At 48.3% G+C, this 21,003-nt stretch overlaps 2 protein-coding genes across 4 annotated transcripts in view; both read right to left on the bottom strand.

Annotated features, from left to right (window-relative positions):
* Positions 1–2,626, bottom strand: part of sos1 (son of sevenless homolog 1 (Drosophila)) — a 32,932-nt gene extending 30,306 nt beyond the window's left edge. The window contains 1 exon segment of the mRNA XM_085161566.1: positions 1,965–2,626. Coding sequence (XP_085017692.1) covers positions 1,965–2,051 — 87 coding nt within the window. The 5' untranslated portion in view covers positions 2,052–2,626.
* A 2,541-nt stretch (positions 2,627–5,167) lies between these two features.
* tmem178a (transmembrane protein 178a) lies at positions 5,168–14,060 on the bottom strand. 3 transcript variants are annotated; one of them, XM_085161575.1, is made up of 4 exons: positions 12,400–13,927; positions 10,525–10,638; positions 9,571–9,708; positions 5,168–7,046 (listed from the first exon to the last, which is right to left on the bottom strand). In XM_085161575.1, the coding sequence occupies exons 1-4, from the start codon at positions 12,896–12,898 to the stop codon at positions 6,805–6,807; spliced, it is 993 nt and encodes a 330-aa protein (XP_085017701.1). In that variant the 5' UTR covers positions 12,899–13,927; the 3' UTR covers positions 5,168–6,804. The 3 variants fall into 3 exon arrangements, with proteins under 3 accessions (XP_085017701.1, XP_085017703.1, XP_085017702.1); XM_085161577.1 differs by lacking the exon at positions 9,571–9,708 and having other exon boundaries at positions 12,400–13,939; XM_085161576.1 differs by lacking the exons at positions 5,168–7,046; positions 9,571–9,708 and adding an exon at positions 9,722–10,236 and having other exon boundaries at positions 12,400–14,060.
* Positions 14,061–21,003: the final 6,943 nt, after the last annotated feature.

Here is a 21,003-nt window from a genome sequence, read left to right on the forward strand (position 1 = left end):
GCAAAAGCTTCATGTTAAGTAACCAACAAACTAACATTAATCTGGGACTTCAGTTTTTGTAAAAACAAACTGCTCCAGCAGATTTTGCTCCTCTGTGCGCGTAGGCAGCAACTATGAACGAGGAAACAAATGAGCGGGTCAGTCAGCTGGTTCAGGTGCAGCAGAGGGGAGGAGTCACAGAGAAACTCAGTGTTTATTGAATAACACCTGCCAGTTATCAGGTTAGGTTCACAGTCTGTTACCATTGTAAGTGACTCAGAGTTGAAGTTACCTCATATCAGGGATAACAAACTCAGAGGAGGAGCTAAACTCCTCCAGTTACCTGAACGCTACCCCAACAAAGGTCGATCATCTTGTTAATAATTTTACCTCCTCACTACGTACGACTCTGGATACTGTAGCTCCTGTGAAAACTAAGGTCTCTAATCAGAAGTACCTGACTCCGTGGTATAATTCTCAAACACGTACCCTAAAGCAGATGACTCGTAATCTGGAGAGGAAATGGCGTGTCACAAATTTAGAGGATCATCATTTAGCCTGGAGAAATAGTTTGTTGCTTTATAAGAAAGCCCTCCACAAAGCCAGAACATCTTACTATTCGTCACTGATTGAAGAAAATAAGAACAACCCCAGGTTTCTCTTCAGCACTGTAGCCAGGCTGACAAACAGTCAGAGCTCTGTTGAGCCAACCATCCCTTTAACGTTAACTAGTGATGACTTCATGAACTTCTTCACAAATAACATTTTAATCTGTTCACACAGCTCTTTGCTAACTACAGGCCAATCTCCAACCAGGCTGTAGGTGTTACAGGTACTTCGCTGCAGTGGTTTGTATCATATCTATCTAATAGACTCCAGTTTGTGCATGTAAATGGAGAGTCCTCTTCACACACTGAGGTTAATTATGGAGTTCCACAGGGTTCAGTGCTAGGACCAATTCTGTTTACATTATACATGCTTCCCTTAGGCAGCATCATTAGAAGACATAGCATACATTTACACTGCTATGCAGATGACACCCAGCTCTATCTGTCCATGAAGCCAGATAACACACACCAATGAGTTAAACTGCAGGAATGTCTTAAAGACATAAAGACCTGGATGGCCGCTAACTTTCTGCTTCTTAATTCAGATCAAACTGAGGTTATTGTACTCGGCGCTGAAAAGCTTAGAAATATGGTATCTAACCAGATTCTTCCTCTGGATGGCATTACCTTGGCCTCCAGTAACACTGTGAGGAACCTTGGAGTCATTTTTGACCAGGACATGTCCTTCAACGCACATATTAAACAAATATGTAAGACTGCGTTCTTCCATTTGTGCAACATCTCTAAAGTTAGAAATATCCTGTCTCAGAGTGACGCTGAAAAACTAGTTCATGCATTTATTACTTCCAGGCTGGACGACTGTAATTCATTATTATCAGGAAGTCCTAAAAACTCCCTGAAAAGCCTTCAGTTAATCCAAAATGCTGCAGCAAGAGTACTGACAGGGACTAGAAAGAGAGAGCAGATTTCTCCTGTTTTGGCTTCCTGTTAAATCCAGAATTCAAAATCCTTTAAAAGTAAAAATTTAAAAGTAGAATGGGAGGAAGAGCCTTCGGTTTTCAGGCCCCTCCTCTGTGGAACCACCATCGTCATCCTCACTGCTAACACCTTCAGTGTGAGGTCAGACTGATGTTTGACGATGATCCTCTAAACAGGTGAGGACACAATGATCCAGGTATTTGTGGATCAGCCTCGACGCGAGGCTCTGATGAAGCTCTAGTCATCATTCTGTGGAGTTTTACCTGCCGACCACCGTGATGCTCAGTAACCACGATTAACCACGATGCACCACAACCCGAGGGTGGACTCGGGTGAGACAAACACCTGCTCAGAGCACCGTCAGGACACACACAGCTCACCTGCACACACCTGAAGGTCTGTCTGTGTCTCTCTGTTCGGGGTCGGGTGTGTGTTTACCTTTTCCAGTGAGGGCACCAGCAGGCCTCTCCATTTCGGACCGTTCTCTTCGCTGAAGAAGTCGTACTGCGGCTGCGCCGCCTGCATGGCTGCCGCTCCCGCGGGTCTGAGCAGCCGGACTCACACGCCCGGTTCGGTGAGCGGCAGTCCGGGTCCAGCAGGGCGGGTGAAGCCGTGAAGCTCAGAACATCCGGGCCGATCCTCCAGAGCAGCCGCCCTCACTGCGACCATCCTCGGAGAGCTAGCCGTTAGCTCCGGGCTAGCAGCTGCCCGCGGCTCCGCTCACCGGGAGCAGAGCATGACGAACGGCCACCGGGACGCTGATCTGCCGCGGCGTTAGCCCGCCTGCTAGCGTTAGCGGCGGCTAAGTAAACGGACCGACCGGCCAGCAGCTGCCGGGCAGCGGGCGCGTTGTTACCGGGCGGGCGGTGCGGACCAAAGACTCACCGACACACCGACTCTCCGGCGTCGTGGCTTTCGCTTAGCGTCCGCTGCCCACACTATGTCCCCCGGACTCTCTCAGACGGCGCGTCCGGCCCCGGGCCCCTGACAGGCGGACAGTCCGTGAGCTAACGGAGGGCGGTTGTTGTCACCAGAGTCTGGGGAACCGTAGAGTATCGGCTGCACATGCGTACAGGGCGAGTCCTGACGTATATGGGCGGGGCTCCTGCGCAGGAGAGCGTGCTTCACTGCGCGTGTCACAGTGACGTTGGCAGCCATGTCGACAAGTGAGGACTAAAAATAACAAGATTCCAAATTCAACAAAAAAAATGAAATATGAAACAAAAATATTCAAAATTTATCAAAAAATAAATAAATACAAAACTAAAAATAACACGAAAATATCAAAAAGTACACAAAATCTTAATGTACAAAAGAAAACCTCTCGGTCCCGCAGGTCTTTCCTCCCCACTGCTGTCAGACTCAGACTCAATACTCTTTCTGGCATCGTTGTATTATACTCAGTTGTATATAGCATTTGTATTCTATTTTATTCGATTGTATATAGTATTTTATTTTTATTTTATTCTATTCTATTGTGTACAGTATCTCATAGATATATTATTCCAGTGTTTTTTCTCTAATTTTTCTATGCAACTTTGCACTGTCCACTGCTGTAACAAAACTAATTTCCCACATGTGGGACTAATGTAGGTTATCTAATCTTAAAAATCATTTTTAGATATGTGTGTATCAGACATAAAACGAGCTAGCCCCTGCTGGACAAAGACTCACACAACCATCAGCCCCGTGGAAACAGAAATGTCGACCAACTGGAAGATGAATCAGGACCTCAGGATCATTTACAGCAATGACTGTTCTGACTTCCTGATATACACTAATATTTTCCACAGATCCAAAGATCTCTCTGTTTCACCTGCAACACTGAGCTGCACCCATAACCTGATGGAGAGATTATATATTATCTAACCCGGCAACATCTTGGTTTCTGGAATAGCTGTTTAACCTACTGCCACCATGATCTGACTGATGGCTGGATTTAGACAATAAATGGGGATATTTTAACCCTTTGGTGTCCACAGGCAGCTGTAAAGGAGTGGTGTGTTTTTAAAGTAGCTTTGAGCTTAAGGCTGCTCTCACTGGAACAGTAAATGGTTCTTATATGGTGCTTCTCTAGTCTGAGCACTCAAAGCACTTTTCTGTGCTCTTTCTATCTGACATTCACACACATTCATCGGAGAGCGACTTCAGGTCAGTATCTCGTCCAAGGATACCTGACATCTGATACCCACCCACCTTCCAGATTAGCAGGTGACCTGCTCCACCACCTGAGCCACCCCAGTGAAGCCAGAGGAGGACGGATCAGGGACTGTGCTGACCCCCAAAGAACTGAGTGGAAATAAAGGCTCTCATGTTTCCTGAGAGGCTGCTGAAGATTTTAGGGAACTTTTAATGATTTATGTGTTTGAAAAAATAAAAAGTTTTCAACATGAACTGAAGATGGTCACTCTAAGTCTCTCTGTCATTGTGATAATAAGCAGCCTGCATATTTAAACAATGTTAACATCTCTGTGATGTCGCACCTTGTTCTTACAAGCGTTCTGGGCAAACTCAGACCTCTCTCCAGTTTCCTGATTCTTTAGTTTTGTCACCTCCATGGTCGAAGGAGCTTGGAAAGAAAAGCGTCTGGACTTCTTTAAGTTACTTGAAGACGTTTCACCTCTCAGCCGAGAAGCTTCTTCAGTTCTAAGGTCAAATGGTGGAGAGTCCCAGATTTAAACCCAGTGGGAGTTTCCCCCCACAGAGGGACAAAAGGACCCCCTGATGATCCTCTAATCACATGAGCCAAGGTATAAAAACGGGTGTGGGTCACAATCAGCCAGAGTTTTGGGTGAGTTCATTGTGAAACCTATCGTGTGATTCCTGAGGTCAGATGTCCCAGGATGTGAGTGGGTGTTAAGGCGTCTGGGGAGGGAACTCAAAACTGGATTATAGATGGCAGACAGTTGGTGTCGTAAGCCCCGCCTCTGTTCAAACATGGTCGCTCACAGTGGACATAGATGCTTCTTTCACTCCTCTCTGTCCAAAATGTGAACGTTGGCATCCTCAAAGAGTGACCTTTGACCTTTAGATGCAGATGGACGGCTGAGTCTCGTCCCGTGGAGGTGGCTCTTCTGTGTTGTGCCATGCGCCTGTGAAGTGGCTGTTTGGTTTCTCCGATGAATGGAGGTGAAACGTCTTCAAGCAACTGAAAGAAGTCCAGATGTGTTTCTTCCAATGAGCTGGACGACTGAGAACCTTCACAGACATACGTCTCCCTCATGGTTTGAGCTCCTGTTTCTGGGTTTCAGCTTCTTCATGGTCACACGTCACCGTCTCCCTCTGAGTTGTGCTGAACTGCTTCATAGCATCTGATGGTGCTGGAAGAAACTTTATTGAAATGTTCTTCAGTGACAAACATTTAGACTCGCTCAGGCTGGGTCAGGTACCTTTTAGAAAATAAGAAACCTGCACACGTGAGAACATCAGCTCTTCCAACTACCCGGGTCACACGGTTCACGTTACAGGTGAATGACAGACTTTTCTGAGCAGCAGCACATGTGACTGTCTCCACCGGCTACCTTCTAACTCACCTGGTAACTGGATCCAGTCCAGGTGAGTTGTGCTGCCCTGATGTGCTCAGTGAAGCCTGCGCCTCTTCATTATGTGATGTTATCAGAACCACAATAACACACCTCACACACATTTAACAAATATTTAATTATCAGATATAAATACATCCAACAAATGCTGACAGATCTTCCACAGGAGCAGCTACAGGTGACGAGTCCCATCATGTTTACACCATGTATTTACAGCCGTGTCCAGCAGGGGGCAGCAAAGGTTCCATGAGGGGACAGTGGAGCTATGATGGGGCATCAGGAGGAACATGGGAGCTTTCAGTGTGGAATCTACAGGTTAAAGGTCGATAGTGATGGTGTCACCGTTTCACTCTGCGTGTCAGCTTGAAATTAAATAAAGTTCTGACTTTGAGCCGCACACAAACATTTCATCCACCGTCATTCTCCCTCAGGAGCCTAAAGACCTCGATGGGTCCGCCCCCCTGAAACTCCTCCTCACGCAGATCATCAGAGCCCTCCTCCTGATGATGGAAGGAAGCTGTGGACGTTCTCAGTTTGGTGTCTGCAGCTGGTGGATGAATGTTTGTAATTCCAGATGTTTTTGAAAGCTCAGAGCCTGAACTTCAAACGTCCGATTCTGCTCGTACAGGGGGGTCACGAGGAGGCATTGGGGCTTCCGATAGGCTGATGCAGAGTCTCAGAGGCTGATACCTGAAAAAGCTTAAACATAAATGGTGTCATACCCTGTTTACAGAGGAGTCGGTGTCAGAGGTTAAAGGTCAACTCCTTTGTTTGATAACAGGGCGGCAGCACTGATACCTGGATCATCTGGCGAGCAGCACCTGCTCGGCGTCGCAGAGTAAAGGGTTCAGTCTGTGGCTCAGCTCGCAGCTGAAAGCACATTTATATACACATCTGTGAGCGGCCGCCGCCATCCAAACCTGCAGCACGCCACCTGGTCACGTGGCGCTCTGCAGCTCAGACTCTGATCCATCAGGCGGGACTCACACCTGTCACGTTTTGAACTGGCTTGTGGATCCAAGCCGAACAAGAACAATTAGCTTTGCTTGTCTGTAATTGGCTGTCGTCACTAAGAAGGCCACACCCATCAAATGCCTAAGCAACGTGTGAACCCCGCGTGACTGGATAACACTCACCTGAGCTCAGAGCGCTCGCGTGCACCTGAAGCTCCGCCCAACTGACCGATCGGAGCGCAGCGCTCCGAAACATCCGCATGGGAAGGCTCCATGAAGATCACACCTGCAGCAGGTTTGGATCCCAGCGCACACCTGTGTGTGTGTGTGTGTTTCCTGTTTTTGCTCCTGATGGGGACCCAGCTGCAGCAGCTTTGTGACCTGCCTCAGTTCAGGTGACCTTCACACCGATGAAGCTTCTGATTGGACGATGGCACGGCAGAAAGAAAACAGTGAGTCAGAGCTGACTGACAGACCTGGCCGCCTGTCTGACTCTGGGCTTTACATGTTTGATGTCAGGTAAGTACAGACGACTCACCTGATTGACCAACAGCTAATTTATCTCATTAACTTGATCACTGATGGTACCTTTGGCCACACCACTGCAGAGATGGATCACAGGAACCAGGCGAGGCTCAGAGTGCACGCTGCGGTGACCTGAGCTGGGTCCAAATCAGGAGCACGAACAGGTGCGCAGCTCCGTCTGCAGTCCGAGGCCCCTCCCATTACGGAACCGGCCACAAATACACCTTTTGTTGTCCGAGAATCATCCTCTTCCTTGCCTCAGACGGAGGACTCGTGGGCGGTTTTGGACCGCAGTCCCCCGGCCCGGCTCAGGAAGGGGAAGGTGGTGCCGAGGCAGCCAGACGCTACAGTGAGACCCAGACTGGCCCAGGCGCAGCAGATGGACCAGCCGTAACCGTGATCCACGTCAGCCGGCAGGCCGTAGATGAAGGGCGGGTTTCTGGAGAGGTCGTAGGTCACGCTGGCTGCATACGTGCACAGGGAGATGGTGCAGAAGATCCCTGAGAACGAATCAGAGACCAGATCAGACTGACACCTGAACCTGTGCTGGCTGTAATTGGCTGAGACCTGCAGGTGCAACAAAATATGAACCCTCTGACACAACCTGGTCTATAAGTGATGACGTATGAATCCTCCAGGTCCAAACTAGTCTGTGTTTACTAAGGCTGTTGTGTTTTACATGTTCTGTATCTTGTTCTATTTAACCTGAATGAACCCTAAAAACAGTCAGTGATCCTGCCGGCCTCTCTCTGTTTTTATCACCGCTGTTCATTTTAAAGCACGGTAATAAAAACCTTCGATGTAACTACAGCCCATGCAGCAGTATATTAACCTCACATTGTGGACGGATTATCTCAGCTGTTCTCCTGACTGAAGTCTGGTCCGTTTACAGCAGTGGTCCCCGACCCCCAGGCCCGGTCCCGGTCTGTGAGCCGTTTGGTACTGGGGCGCGAGAGTTGAGGCTCGGGTGTGAAATTTATGGTTTTCAGGGTTTCTATCGTTAACTTGGTTTCCCTGGGTCTTTTCCCGTGTTGTAGTCGAATGTCTTATTTTGAAAGAAATATGTACATGTTACCATAGCAACCAGAGAGAAAATATTACGCGTTTCGTGTTGAGCTGAAAAGGAAGACAGTTAGTGCCGGACTTCAGCTACAATGAAAAAGAGACAAAGCTGGAGTTAGTCTGTCGTTACGCTGCAGCTGCCTCTTCTCCTCTCATTCTCTCCTGTTTCTACTTCAGTCATGAAACTGATCAATGATCAGCTCATCGGCTTTTCTCTCTTGTTTATTGCCCACTTTGTGCCAGAAAGAGGAAACCAGCGAATGTTGCGCTAAACAACAGCAGCACGTTTAAGCTTGATCAGCTGTTGTTAGAATGTATTTAATATTAATTTCTAGTATCAGCTGATGTTTGCTGGAGCCACAGCTGTAAAGCTGCTGGTCATGATGGTTTGGATATGTGGTGAGAGGGAAACATGAAGATGAAACCAGGAGATGTCCTTACTGAATCATCAGAGCTGAACAGCTGATGGAGAAACAGGTTTACCTTTTAGGTGACATGGATGAGTTGAAGTTATGAACTGTTTCTGAGAGACAAATAACACCAGGATCCTTTTCTAAGCAGCTGACAGCTGGTAAACTTATTCTCATTTAAAATGTCTTGTTTTTAATAAATGAATCTTACAACCAAAGTTTTTATTTGATGTAAATGTATAGAGCTCATACATATACCAACAAGACTGTACATCACTGTCACCACAGAAAAAGAGAGAGAGCAGTTTTGAGATGTGAGAAATTTGTGACGTTTAGCGTGTTTGGTGTAGTTAGTGAGTTGTGGGTAGTTTTGTGTTGTGTGTCAGAACAATGAGGCGACTGCTGTCTCCAGGTAAAACAGCAGTGACACACCTGCTGCTGTCAGACCTGCAGGTATCAGCTGTGATGTTTCCTTTATAGTGGACAGAAATATTTGCAGTGGCACAAATAATTTATGGCGTCTTATTGAAGAACAGCTGATTGTAAACAGTTTGAAATGGTTATTAAAAAAGGGTAAAAGGTCAATGGCTGCAAATAACTTTGTTTGCAAAACTTGTGCACATGATTTTAAAATTGACCATTTATAATTTAAAGTTATGATTCAAGAAATGTTTGTGGTTGTTACAGTAACAAAACTTTTCTACTCGAATTTGATGATTTTAGACGTCAGAAGTGGTTAAAATGGCCGATTACACCCTGGACCCCAGAGGGTTAAATATTTTTTAAAGTAACGCAATAGTTACTTAATTACTTTTAGAATCTTGTAACTCAGTTACTTTTTTAAAGAAGTAACTAGTAACTATAATTAATTATTTTTTCAAAGTAACTTGGCCAACACAGCTCAGCACATGGCTGGATTACTGCAGCGGGTGCTGTTTGGGTTTGGAGAGGCTCCACGTCACCCCCACCCTCATCTCCACGTCACCCCCACCCTCATCTCCACAGATTCCTGATGATCCTCCTTCTTACTTATAAATGCCCGAGTCTGACGTGCTGCACCCTGAGCTTTACTCCATCACTGGCGTCCATCAATAACCAAAACTCACCTCAACAAAACCGTCCACCTCTAGCCTTCTTTTGTTTATTTACAGTCTTTGTAAACATCACTAAGCAAAGGTGAGTCATTACTACGGGCAGGCAGGTGAATCAGGTTTAACAGTCTGCACTCGTAGGTTTAGAAGTTATTATGGCACGAGTGTACAGCGCCATACTGAAACGTTACAGTGTGGCGCTGTACGCTACCATGGAAACAAACACGTCGCCTTTTACTTGAATCTTTCTAAATGATTTCCCGTTGATGTTCTGATAGCCGAGCCCACTCAAATCTCTCTGGTGATTTTCTTTGTCGGCGCAATTCTATTTATAAAGCGCCAAATCACCACAGCTGCCTGGAGGCGCTTTCTATGGTCGGATGAAGACAGCACTCGCTGTGAACCTCAGCTGCGACCAGCAGGGGGAGACACTGGGCTGCTGCACAGAGCAGGTGAGTTACCTGCCATGAGGAAGAGCAGCCCAGAGACGTGCTGCGTCAGGCTCTCCTCCCAGAAGAAGCCCACCGACGCCACAATGCTCCCGCACAGCAGGACGGCCGCCGCCATGCCCAGGAAGCCTGCCGTGATGCGCCGCAGGTCTGTGGATGCACACACACACACGCACGTACACAGTGATCAGTGCAGGAAATGAAGGAACACAAAACATTGCCGTGGTAACCACTCCTTGGTACTGTTACATAAAACTGATGGTGTGTTTCCGTGGCAACAGTGACTGGCAGTGAGGATGGCGGCGAGAACACAAGCCAATCACAGGAAGAGTTCAAAGATGGAGGGTGATCTATAATCTATAATCAGAGACGTGAGCAGTGACGCGCTCAGTGATGTCACTGAGGTAAAATCCTGTGATGTGATTGGTGCTGAGGCAACTCCAAGCACACAGAGCGTTGGTGTAAAGAGAGCCGAGCGTCCAATCACAGCGACCTCGCTGAGTGGTCGTGTGACGCAGCGTCCAAGGTCGCAAGCATGTGCCCGGCAGGAAGCGGAGGATCTCTTCTTCTTCTCCTTCTGTGAGACTGAAACGCACACGCTGACTGCTCTTAGGGTCACCTGCACAGGTGTGAAAACACCCACAGTCTGAGAAACACCGACTGACCCTGAACGCCACACTGAGGGAACACACAGACACACATACACACACAGACACACACACACACACACACAGACACACACACACACAGACACACAGACACACACACACACAGACACACACACACACACAGACTGAAGCTTGTCACACAGACGCTCTGTGTGGAGACGCGACTAAGACTCTGATGTGATCAGTTAATCATTGTTAGTGATTACTGCAGTGTGTGTGTGTGTGTGTGTGTGTGTGTCTGTGTGTGTGTGTGTGTGTGTCTGTGTCTCTTTGTGTGTCTGTGTGTGTGTGTACTCACGCAGCAGGTGCCACTCGTCCTGCTGGATGGTCCTGGTCAGGTTCAGGGGGATGTTCCTCAGTCTGATTGGCTGAGAAAAGTGATACTTGACAGCAGTGCAGCGATCTGCAATGCCTGCAAAGTCACACAGGTGAGACACCTTTAAGATTCACGTACAAATACACACACTGACGTACCTGAGCTGATAGCATCACCACACCTGCTGTTTCCAGACCCAAGCTGACAAAACGTAGCAAACCCACATTAAACATCCTCTCAGGTTACATCATCAGCATGGCGTCACATGATCTGTGTGTGTACATCCACAACTACACAACATGCACAACATCCTCCAACTGGGCCAACCAGGACTAACTAGGACTAACACTAACCAGGAGCAGGACAGCCGAGGACCAGAACTAACCAAACTGACCACGATAAGGACTAACAGGGACTAACCAGACCTCACTAGGATGAGGACTAACGGGGACTAACCAGAACTCACTAGGATAAGGACTAACAGGGACTAACCAGAACTCACTAGGATGAGGACTAACCAGAACTCACTAGGATGAGGACTAACAGGGCTAACCAGAACTCACTAGGATGAGGACTAACGGGGACTAACCAGAACTCACTAGGATGAGGACTAACCAGAACTCACTAGGATGAGGACTAACGGGGACTAACCAGAACTCACTAGGATAAGGACTAACAGGGACTAACCAGAACTCACTAGGATGAGGACTAACGGGGACTAACCAGAACTCACTAGGATGAGGACTAACGGGGACTAACCAGAACTCACTAGGATGAGGACTAACGGGGACTAATCAGAACTCACTAGGATGAGGACTAACGGGGACTAACCAGAACTCACTAGGATGAGGACTAACAGGGACTAACCAGAACTCACTAGGATGAGGACTACCCTGGCCCAGGACTAAGATCCGTGTGGACCCTGTGATGTGTGCCAGCTCTGAGCCGAGATGAACTCCTTTGAGGTGACAGTAGTGATTCGGTGCTTTATAAATAAAGCTGAATTGAATTGGTTAGAGCAAACGGATGCCGACGCCATATAAACAGGAAGTACTCCTGCTTTTTGCTGGCCCTCCTCGCAGGTATCAATCGATCTAATTGGATCTGAGCTCCAGCCTAATGCAGTGTAATGATATGTAACATAATGTCGGCTGATGCAATTTGGAGTGCTCTGATCTGATGTGCGGTCCAGCTCCTCGCCGCTCACCATCGCTGTGACCTCCAGCTCTCAGCTCGGCAGCCAGCCAGACTGCAGACACACACTCTGCAGAAACCGGGGCCGGCGTCCAAGCTGCTCTTGGGTCAGCACAAAAACGCAGCCCTACAAATCCCACGATGCACCTCTCTCTGAGCCTCACAGTTACTGCGGGGGTTCAAGAGGGCGTGGCCTCACAGTAATGGTGACCATGTGATTTATGCCACTACCTGCTGTGATGTCATTCAGTGTTAAACAACACCGGATCATCCGTGTGTGTGTCGGTTATGTTTCTTCAATCATCCATCGGTAACTGATAGAAACATGTTTATGTATGACGTCATTATTGATCATGTGTGTGCGTGAAACCACGAGGATTAAAAGGCTTCAACGAACCTGCGCTGAGATACAGTGTACGGTTGGGGGGGGGGGGGGGGGGGGATTGCTGTTCAGCTCCATGAAATCATTACCAACGTCCTGCTGTCATACATTAACCTGCACACGCACGGCACCGTGTATATAAACACACATGTTCAGCGTGTATATAAACACACACGCTGAACATGTGTGTGTCTCTGCAGTCTGAACCCAGTCGATGAGTTAGTGTTAACCTGCACCGTTATTCTGCAGTGTGTGTGTGTGTGTGTGTGTGTGTTTCTGACCCCGGTCGATGAGCTTGTCGATGTCCGGGTCCAGCCCCTTGAAGTAGCACTTCCTCCACAGGCCGGAGTGGGTGGAGAACAGCGGCCTGCCGCACTCCGTCTCCAGGATGCCCATCCCCAGGATGGCCCGCCAGTTCTCCAGCAGCTCCTCCTCCCTGCTGCCCACATGCACGGGCTTCATGAGCGCCACGTCCCGGTGCCGGGGCCCGCTGTCCACCAGCGGCAGGTGGTAGATGGGCATCTCGCGGTTCTTCTGGTCGTTGGAGTCGGAGCCGTGCCGGTCGCAGTTCTCCTTGTGCCTGCGCGTGTCCGTCTCGTACCAGTGGTCGGTGGAGATGGCGGTGACGAGCAGCAGCAGCGACAGCACGCTGAGCGCGAGGCTCACCGCGGACACCGTCACCGTAGCCGGTCGGGCTCGCTCCATGGTCGGGACATGGACCGGGGTGGTCCCGGAGCCCCTGTCCGCTCGATTCCCGCCGCTGTTCCCGTTACTGGGCATCTTCTGCTGCCATCCTCCAGATCAGCCGTTCCCCGTTTGCCCTCGAGAGCGCGTTGTCATGCCGACTGCCCGTCAGAGATGCGTCAAGGTGGAGGCAGGTAACCCCCTCAGAACCGGAAGTCCCCGGAGAGCGCCTTCAGAGTAAAACGTCTGTCTCCGCAGGAGGAGGACAATAATAATAATGACGATGAAAATGTTGAAAATAATAATAACAACAACCAGGCTGAAATGTTAAACAGCGGAAAGCTTTGCCTGAGACGGTCAGCTGCTGCAACATGCAGAAATATTCAAAGCGAGATTTATCTGTGCGCGATGCTGCGCTGCTTCAGCGCGCAGAAGTTTAGGAGCTTAACGTCCTGCCTTCAAAAGTTCATGTTGTTCGTTTTAGCAGAATGAAAACAGCCGATTCTCGTATTTGCTCCTGCACTTTACGCCAATCACTCACGTCAAACTGTCACCCAAACTTTATTTTGAAAGTACAAGCCGGAAATGCTTAGAGTTGCGGGTTTTGTTGTCCTGCAGCTCAGCGCACACGAACACATGATGAACACATGATGAACACATGAACCTCCTCCCTGATTGGCTCGTGTCTGCGGCTACACCGGTCTTTGCCGCGGAAACGTTGCCATAGAAACAGCATCAGCAGGTTTATGTTTTAGGACGGAGTGAAAAACGATCCGAACAGAGTTTTACATTGAAATTAGACAGGAAGCATCGTATGACGTCACGGCAGGGGCCCTGACTGCTGAGCTGGGTGCGGACTGATCAGAGGTATTGATCAGGATGTTTCTCCTGAGGCGTTCACTGACCTCAACTCTGTTGCTGGGCTCCATGCTGCGTTCAAAGTCCGCCCACAGCGTCAGACCGCTCTGAAAGGACGAGAGGTCACATGTACCAGAGATAGCTTCTGTGAACGGTGCTCGGTGACAGTGGGGAGGAAGAACGACCTCTAAACAGGAAGACATGCCCAGCACGATCAGGGAGGAGAGAGATGCAAACAAACTCCAGCAGCTTTGTCCTCTTTTTTTTTCTTGCAAATATTTTTATTAAAAAAGAAAACAACACAATACTTGCACTTACCAAAATACAATTAACCTTTCTTCATTTTCCTGAGTAAATATACTCAAAAAAACAACAGAAACACTCTAAAACAAAGAAGATTCTCAGCATACAGAGAGGTCTCCAAAGTTTGATTCTGTTCATCTGGACGTTTTCAGTGGGAGAAATGTTTCGTCATCCTCAGGTGACGTCTTCAGTCTCAGCTGACTGCAGGCTTCAATCTTATCAACAGGACATTTGCACAAAGACTGAAACCAGCCCACTGAAGGAACAATGGGCTGTGAGGTCAGTTCCTTAATCTTAATTATGCAAATTCTCATGAACACTGATCAATGGTCATGAGTCCCATTCACAGAGAGTTGAATGGCTGCAATCACATCATTGTAAGATGGTGACAGATGTACCCTTAGGCCCCTCCTCGATTCAGAGATGGTCTTTCCCTTTTCACGTAAATGGCCTCCTTGACTCTGCCCTCAAACCAGCATTCCTCCCTGTCCAGGATGTTACATCCTCATCCTTGAAAGATGAGGATGTTCAGTGGCTGGTTTCAGTCTTTGTGCAAATGTCCTGTTTATAAGACTGAAACCTGCAGTCAGCTGAGACTGAAGACGTCACCTGATGATGACGAAACGTTTCTACGTCCAGATGAACAGAATCAACTGTTGGAGATTTACTTACCTGGATGTTGAGCATCCAGACGTTTACAAACAGGGTTTTATGGGTAAAGAGGACTAGAGCAAAGCTGGTATAGAAGTCCCCTTACATGATGATAGCTCCAGTTTACACCACGAGGAACCAGAAGATTTTAGCCAGTAGCAAAGTTTATGGATGCGGGTCCTCTGCCTCTTTAACCACCTGAGTGACGTTCCTTCGCTTGCCTTTGATTGGGAGATTTTCTCCCAGCTCCTCGTAGATCTTCAGGGTTCTCCTCTGGCTTTCTTGTGAGATTTGAGAGCTCCTCGTGGTTTTCCACCATCACGCCTGCTGCCAGCTTCATTCATTGATTATTATTCCACCTGTGATTAGAATACACTTTGAGCGCTCCTTGGCTGCAGTGTGTGATGGTGTCTGCTGATGGGCGTGGCTTCATGGCGTGAAAGTCTGCTCTGACGTATTGATTATAAATGTGATTGATCTTTAAGGCCCGGCCTGTCAGACTCCGAGCAAAGGCAACTTTGAATGTCCTGACTCGTCATTATCAGTGGGCCGGGAGGAGAGCTGGCGTGTCTCCTTGGCGACCTGGTGACTGAGACCTCATGGGAAATCTCAGGTGACTGCAGCTCTCGTCCTCACAGAGTCAAAACGTGACGTGATGCAGAAAAAATGAAAACTTGTCCATTAAGGTGATCAATAATTCATTGGCGTCCCTGCTGGGCTCTGCTGTTTCCTGTAACACGACCCCGCCTCTCCCACCTCCCACTGGAGCCCCCCCACCTTGCTGTGACATCAGTGATTGGCTGTCACTGACTGTATGTAAGAGACGAACGCTGTCGCCACGACATCACTCGTGCCCTAACCTTAATCAGAATCAGAAACCTTTATCAAGCCCGGAAGAAATGATGTCGTTGCAGTTCCTGTTGGAACAGTAACAAAGTAGCAATATTAAAGAACACAAAGTAGCACAACGTGTAGCACATTGTGGTACTTTGTGTTCTTTAATATTGCTACTTTGTTACAGTTCCTGTTGGAACAGTAACAAAGTAGCACATCGTGTTGTTCTGACTGCAGAGGCTGGAAACAGCAGGTGTGTCGTGGGCACAGCGATGGGCGTGTTCAGAGTGTTTCCTCAAGTCACATGTGGCGAGGACATGAGGGAAAGGTTCAAATCCTGCAGATGTGTACCTGCTCACAGGCTCCGGGGCAACAGCTCTCTGACAGAGCGAGAACACTCACTGATCAATACCTGCCATTTCCCACGATCCCCAGCTCCGCCCAGCACTCTGTGTGAGTGTGTGGCTCATTAGCATTGTTAGCATCAGTCTTTCCCCCCACCTCCACCGGCCTGCTCCCCGCCATCAGAAGTTATTGATCGAGACGTCTTGAAGCTCCATCAGCTCGTATCGACTGACCGGACGAGCGCTGCCTGCCTCACCTTCAGGGGGGAGGGGGGAGTGAGAGTGGAGGGTTTGCTGGGGGATGTCACGTGGGAGGATTATTGTGAGCAGAAGTTTAATTAACACTCAGGTGGAGCAGCGGTGGCGGTGGTTCACTCTCTGAGGTGTGAATGTCATCGCTGAGGGGAAGTGCTGAAGCTGCGGCATGATGGAGGTCACGGGGAGGGGGGGTGATCGATCGGTATCAGCCCGTCCTCCGTCAGGTCCTCAGATCCTGCAGTTCACTGTCACCTTCCACCCTGCAAACTGACAAAACCACGAGCAGAGAGGAGTCTGACTTCCTGCTTTTCTGTCACAATAAAAGTCTGTATTGATCGTCTTCATTCAAACTGAGTGTTTCAGTAGTTAATCCATGCATCCAGTTCATGGTTGTGGGGTAGGGACAGCACCCTGCTCATGCTGTCATCAGAGGGGGGAAGTATCCAAGTACAAATACTTTGTTACTGTACTTAAGTAGAATTTTCAGACATCTGCACTTGAGTAGTTTGTTTTTCTGACAGCATCTCTGACTTTCACTGCTTATGTTTGTAAACAAATTTCTGAACTTCCTCCTCCTGACGTTTTCAAAAACAAATCATTACTTTTGGTTTAACATGTTTGAGGGGAATTCAATTTTAATTTTATTTATACAGCACCAAATCACAACAGTTGCCTCAAGGTAGACCAAACCCTCCTATGACCAAGCACTTTGGCAACAGTGGGAAGGAAAAACTCCCTTTTAACAGGAAGAAACCTCCAGAACCAGGCTCAGGGAGGGGCGGGGCCATCTGCTGCGACCGGTTGGGGTGATAATATTTACATTTTGTGTTATAAACCTAATATTTAATAATCCACATTTCACTGTTTGACTCTTTGGTTCAGATGTGGATACTGTATTGTTCTTTCTTTGTGATTATGTTTAAGTTGTTTGTTTTTAGTTTGTTTTTGTCTGTTTGGGAGCTGACACAGTCTCTATGGAGATGGGTTTTTGGGGGGGTAGCAAGAGGAGAGAAGCTGCAGAGAGGCGTGTAAGACTGCAGCTCTGCTTCCTGGTCCCAACTCTGGATAGTCATATTTTGGGGGTTTAATAAATTTCTAGAAATTTCTAGAAATGAGAGCTGCTCCATCCAAAGTGGGATGGATGCCATCTCTCCTAACAAGACCAGGTTTCCTCCAGAAGGTTTGCCAAATATCTATGAAGCCCACATCGTTTCTGGGACACCACTCAGACAGCCAGCAGTTTAAGAAGTCTGTCTGTCCTGGTCGTTGTGTCCTTGGACACTTCACCTACCACCTACTGGTGATGGCTAGAGGGGCCGATGGCGATATATGGCAGCCTCGCTTCTGTCAGTCTGCCCCAGGGCAGCTGTGGGGTCTGTGCTCCCACAGGCCCCGCTGGTTTAGAAACGTATTCTCGTTAATGACAAGCAAGGACACAAGACGATCAGCGATCGATCTATCGCCCCGGTCAGTGTCTCAGAAAGCCGTCTGAATCAACCACAGAATGACCCCGGCTGAGGCGCCTTTTATTGAAAACAGTTACACACAAGCAACCACCATTGTAAACCCCCTGTGGTTACAAAAGACAAGGCACTGTGTGTGTATGTGCGTATAAGCACGTGTATGCGTGTGCGATAATGTGTGTGTGTGTGTGTGTGTGTTTGGGGGTGCGTTTGTGGGTCATCTCCCCTCCTATGGCTCAACTTTAATGGTTCACCATATGCGAGCACAGGCGAGCCCCCAAATGGCCAGGAGTGACCTCAGAAGATAAAGACGCCAGGATCTCACAGGTGCCTGCAGTTAAACAGCCACAGCTAATTACTCCCCCAGCATCAATGATGTGTAGGGGAGGAACAGAAGAACTAACCATGCAGTTTAAGGCACGGTTTACAAATGTAAGTAACACAATGACAACATTTAACAATTTGACTCCAACAGCAGCTGTGGCTACACCTGTAGCTGCCTCCACCAGCGTGTGGATGTGAGAGTGAATGAATAGTGGAGTTGTAAAGCGCTTTATAAATGCAATCTATTATTATTATTATTATCATTATTCGGCTCAACATGTCACTGCTGGTCTGATTGGGGAGGGACCAGAGAAAACTACAGTCCCACATTGTTTTGGTTGCACACCGATTCAATATTGATTTTGGTGACCTCCGATTGGCGTAACCGGGCGTCATTACTGGAGAGCAGGCGACACTGAGGGAAATTTAAAACTGCTGGCTAAAGGTAAACGTATCAATCGTTGTCATGGTGATGCTGGGCGGGCACAGCGGACACTGAGTTTGTGAATGCGACCACTTGAGAACGAGGTGATGTAGGAGCTTCACATTGATACCACAGGTGTGTCTACTGGGGGGTGGAGGTGGGGGTGCGCTGGCTGCCACCAGCATTTATTCTGGCTCAGAGTGCAGATGTTCATACGATGTGGTCTTGGTGTCTCTTCATCTAGCTGGCACTACAGAAGAGGAGCAAAGATGAAGGCAGCAGCGCTCTGTGAGTGTCAGGTCCTTTCAAACATTTCTTTGAAACAAACACACAAACTGTTGTCTCACAGTGTGCAGCTGCTACAGGTCCAGCTGCTGTCTTTCACACAGAAAAGCTAACGTAGTTTGCTGCACAGTGGCTGTGGGTTCATGCTCACAGCTCACATCAAGCAGAGACTCATGCACGGAACTTCATACCAACCCTATATAAAGACACATAAACAGTGCTGTCAGTGTGGAGGATGAAATCAGCTCAGGAAACATCTCACATCTGGCTGAATCCAGGTGTGCATGTCCACAGAGACGGTACCTTTCCCTCTTTGGATCAGTACTTCAACTTTTACTGCAGTATTTTCAACACTAGTAAGTGTACTTGTACTGCAGTACAGAGTATCTGTACTTTTCCCACATCCAGCTGTCACATGGTGAGGAGGGGTCTGCAGGTGAGCAGCCTATGGGCAGGCCAACAGATGATGTCATTGGTCAATGTGGTGCTTTGTGCTGAAACATGGTTGTAATTGTTACATTAATGCTCTGTGTCTTCTCTTAATGACATTAATGATGCTCTGTTGGACGTGTTTCCTGTTTAAAGGGAGTCCTGCTCTCCGTCCAGGTGGTTGGTTTTCCGTCTGTAGCTGTGGAGTCGTTGCAGCGCTGCGAGGACATGTTTGCTTTCTGTCTCTTTGCTGTTTCACGCTGCCTTACTCTGTGTTACTGTGGTTTTTGACTTCCTGCGAGTCTTTGTTTTTTGTGTGCACAGTGTGCAGGGACACCGCGATGCCTCGGCTGAGCTGTTGTTGTTCCTCGGATGCGTTCGGAGCATCCTCCACTCACAGCGGCGCGTCCATTTTAATGAGACGTTACATAAAGTCTCCATCTTTATTCCGATCAGCTGGAGGAAGACTGGAGGCTTTAATGAGGCAGGAGCGCTCTTTGTTCTCCATCATGAACATGTTTCAGCGTGCACAGAAAAACAGAGACCCGTACGCCGTCTGCATGCTGAGCAGCTGTCCATGCTGTCGGGCCTCAACCCCAAACGGCGGCAGTTACATCAGTGCAGCCGCTGCTTCACCGAATTCAGAGTCTGCGGGTTCAGGCGGGAGAATCCGGGCCTTTGTGTCGGTATCGGACCTGCAGACCGAGCCGTCCGTCTGCTCATGCTCAGTAAGGCTGTAATCAGCCAGTCTGAGCAGGTGCTGCTCTCTTTGAAGGTGCGTCGTCTTTCATCTGAGCTTATCGGGGGATGAAGGGGCGGGGCCAGCAGAATCATGATGCCTGACTGAAGACACACAACAGACACACACACACACACACACACACACAACAGACACAGACACACACACAACAGACACACACACAGACACAGACACACACACACACCAGACACACACACACACACACACACAGACACACACACAACAGACACACACACACACAACAGACACACACACACACACAACAGACACACACACACACACAGACAAACACACACACACACAACAGACAGACACACACACTGAGGGAACACACACAGACACACACACAGACACAGACACACACACACACACAGACACACACACACACACACAACAGACAGACACACACACTGAGGGAACACACACAGACACACAGACACACACACAACAGACACAGACACACACACACAGACACACACACACACACACACACACACAGACACACACAGACACACACACACAGACACACACACAACAGACACACACACACACACAGACACACACAAAACAGACACACACACACACACACACACACAACAGACACACACACACACACAGACACACACAGACACACACACAGACACACACACAACAGACACACACACACACACAGACACACACACACAAAACAGACACACACACACACAACAGACAGACACACACACACACACACACACAGACACACACACAGACACACACACACACACACAACAGACACACACACACACAGACACACACACACACACACAGACACACACACAACAGACAGACACACACACAGACACACACACACACAGACACACACACACACAACAGACACAGACACACACACACAGACACACACACACACACAGACACACACACAGACACACACACAACAGACACAACAGACACACACACAACAGACACACACACACACACACACACACAACAGACACAACAGACACACAGACACAGACACACACACACACACAACAGACACACACACACACACACAACAGACACACACACAACAGGCACACAGAAACACACACAACAGACACACACACACAGACACACACACACAGACACGCACAGACACACACACAACAGACACACACACACACAGACACACACACACACAGACACACACACAACAGACACAACAGACACACACACACACACAACAGACACACACACACACACAGACACAACAGACAGACACACAC

Source organism: Neolamprologus multifasciatus, chromosome 6, assembly GCF_963576455.1.
Source record: "Neolamprologus multifasciatus chromosome 6, fNeoMul1.2, whole genome shotgun sequence".
NCBI lineage: Eukaryota > Metazoa > Chordata > Actinopteri > Cichliformes > Cichlidae > Neolamprologus > Neolamprologus multifasciatus.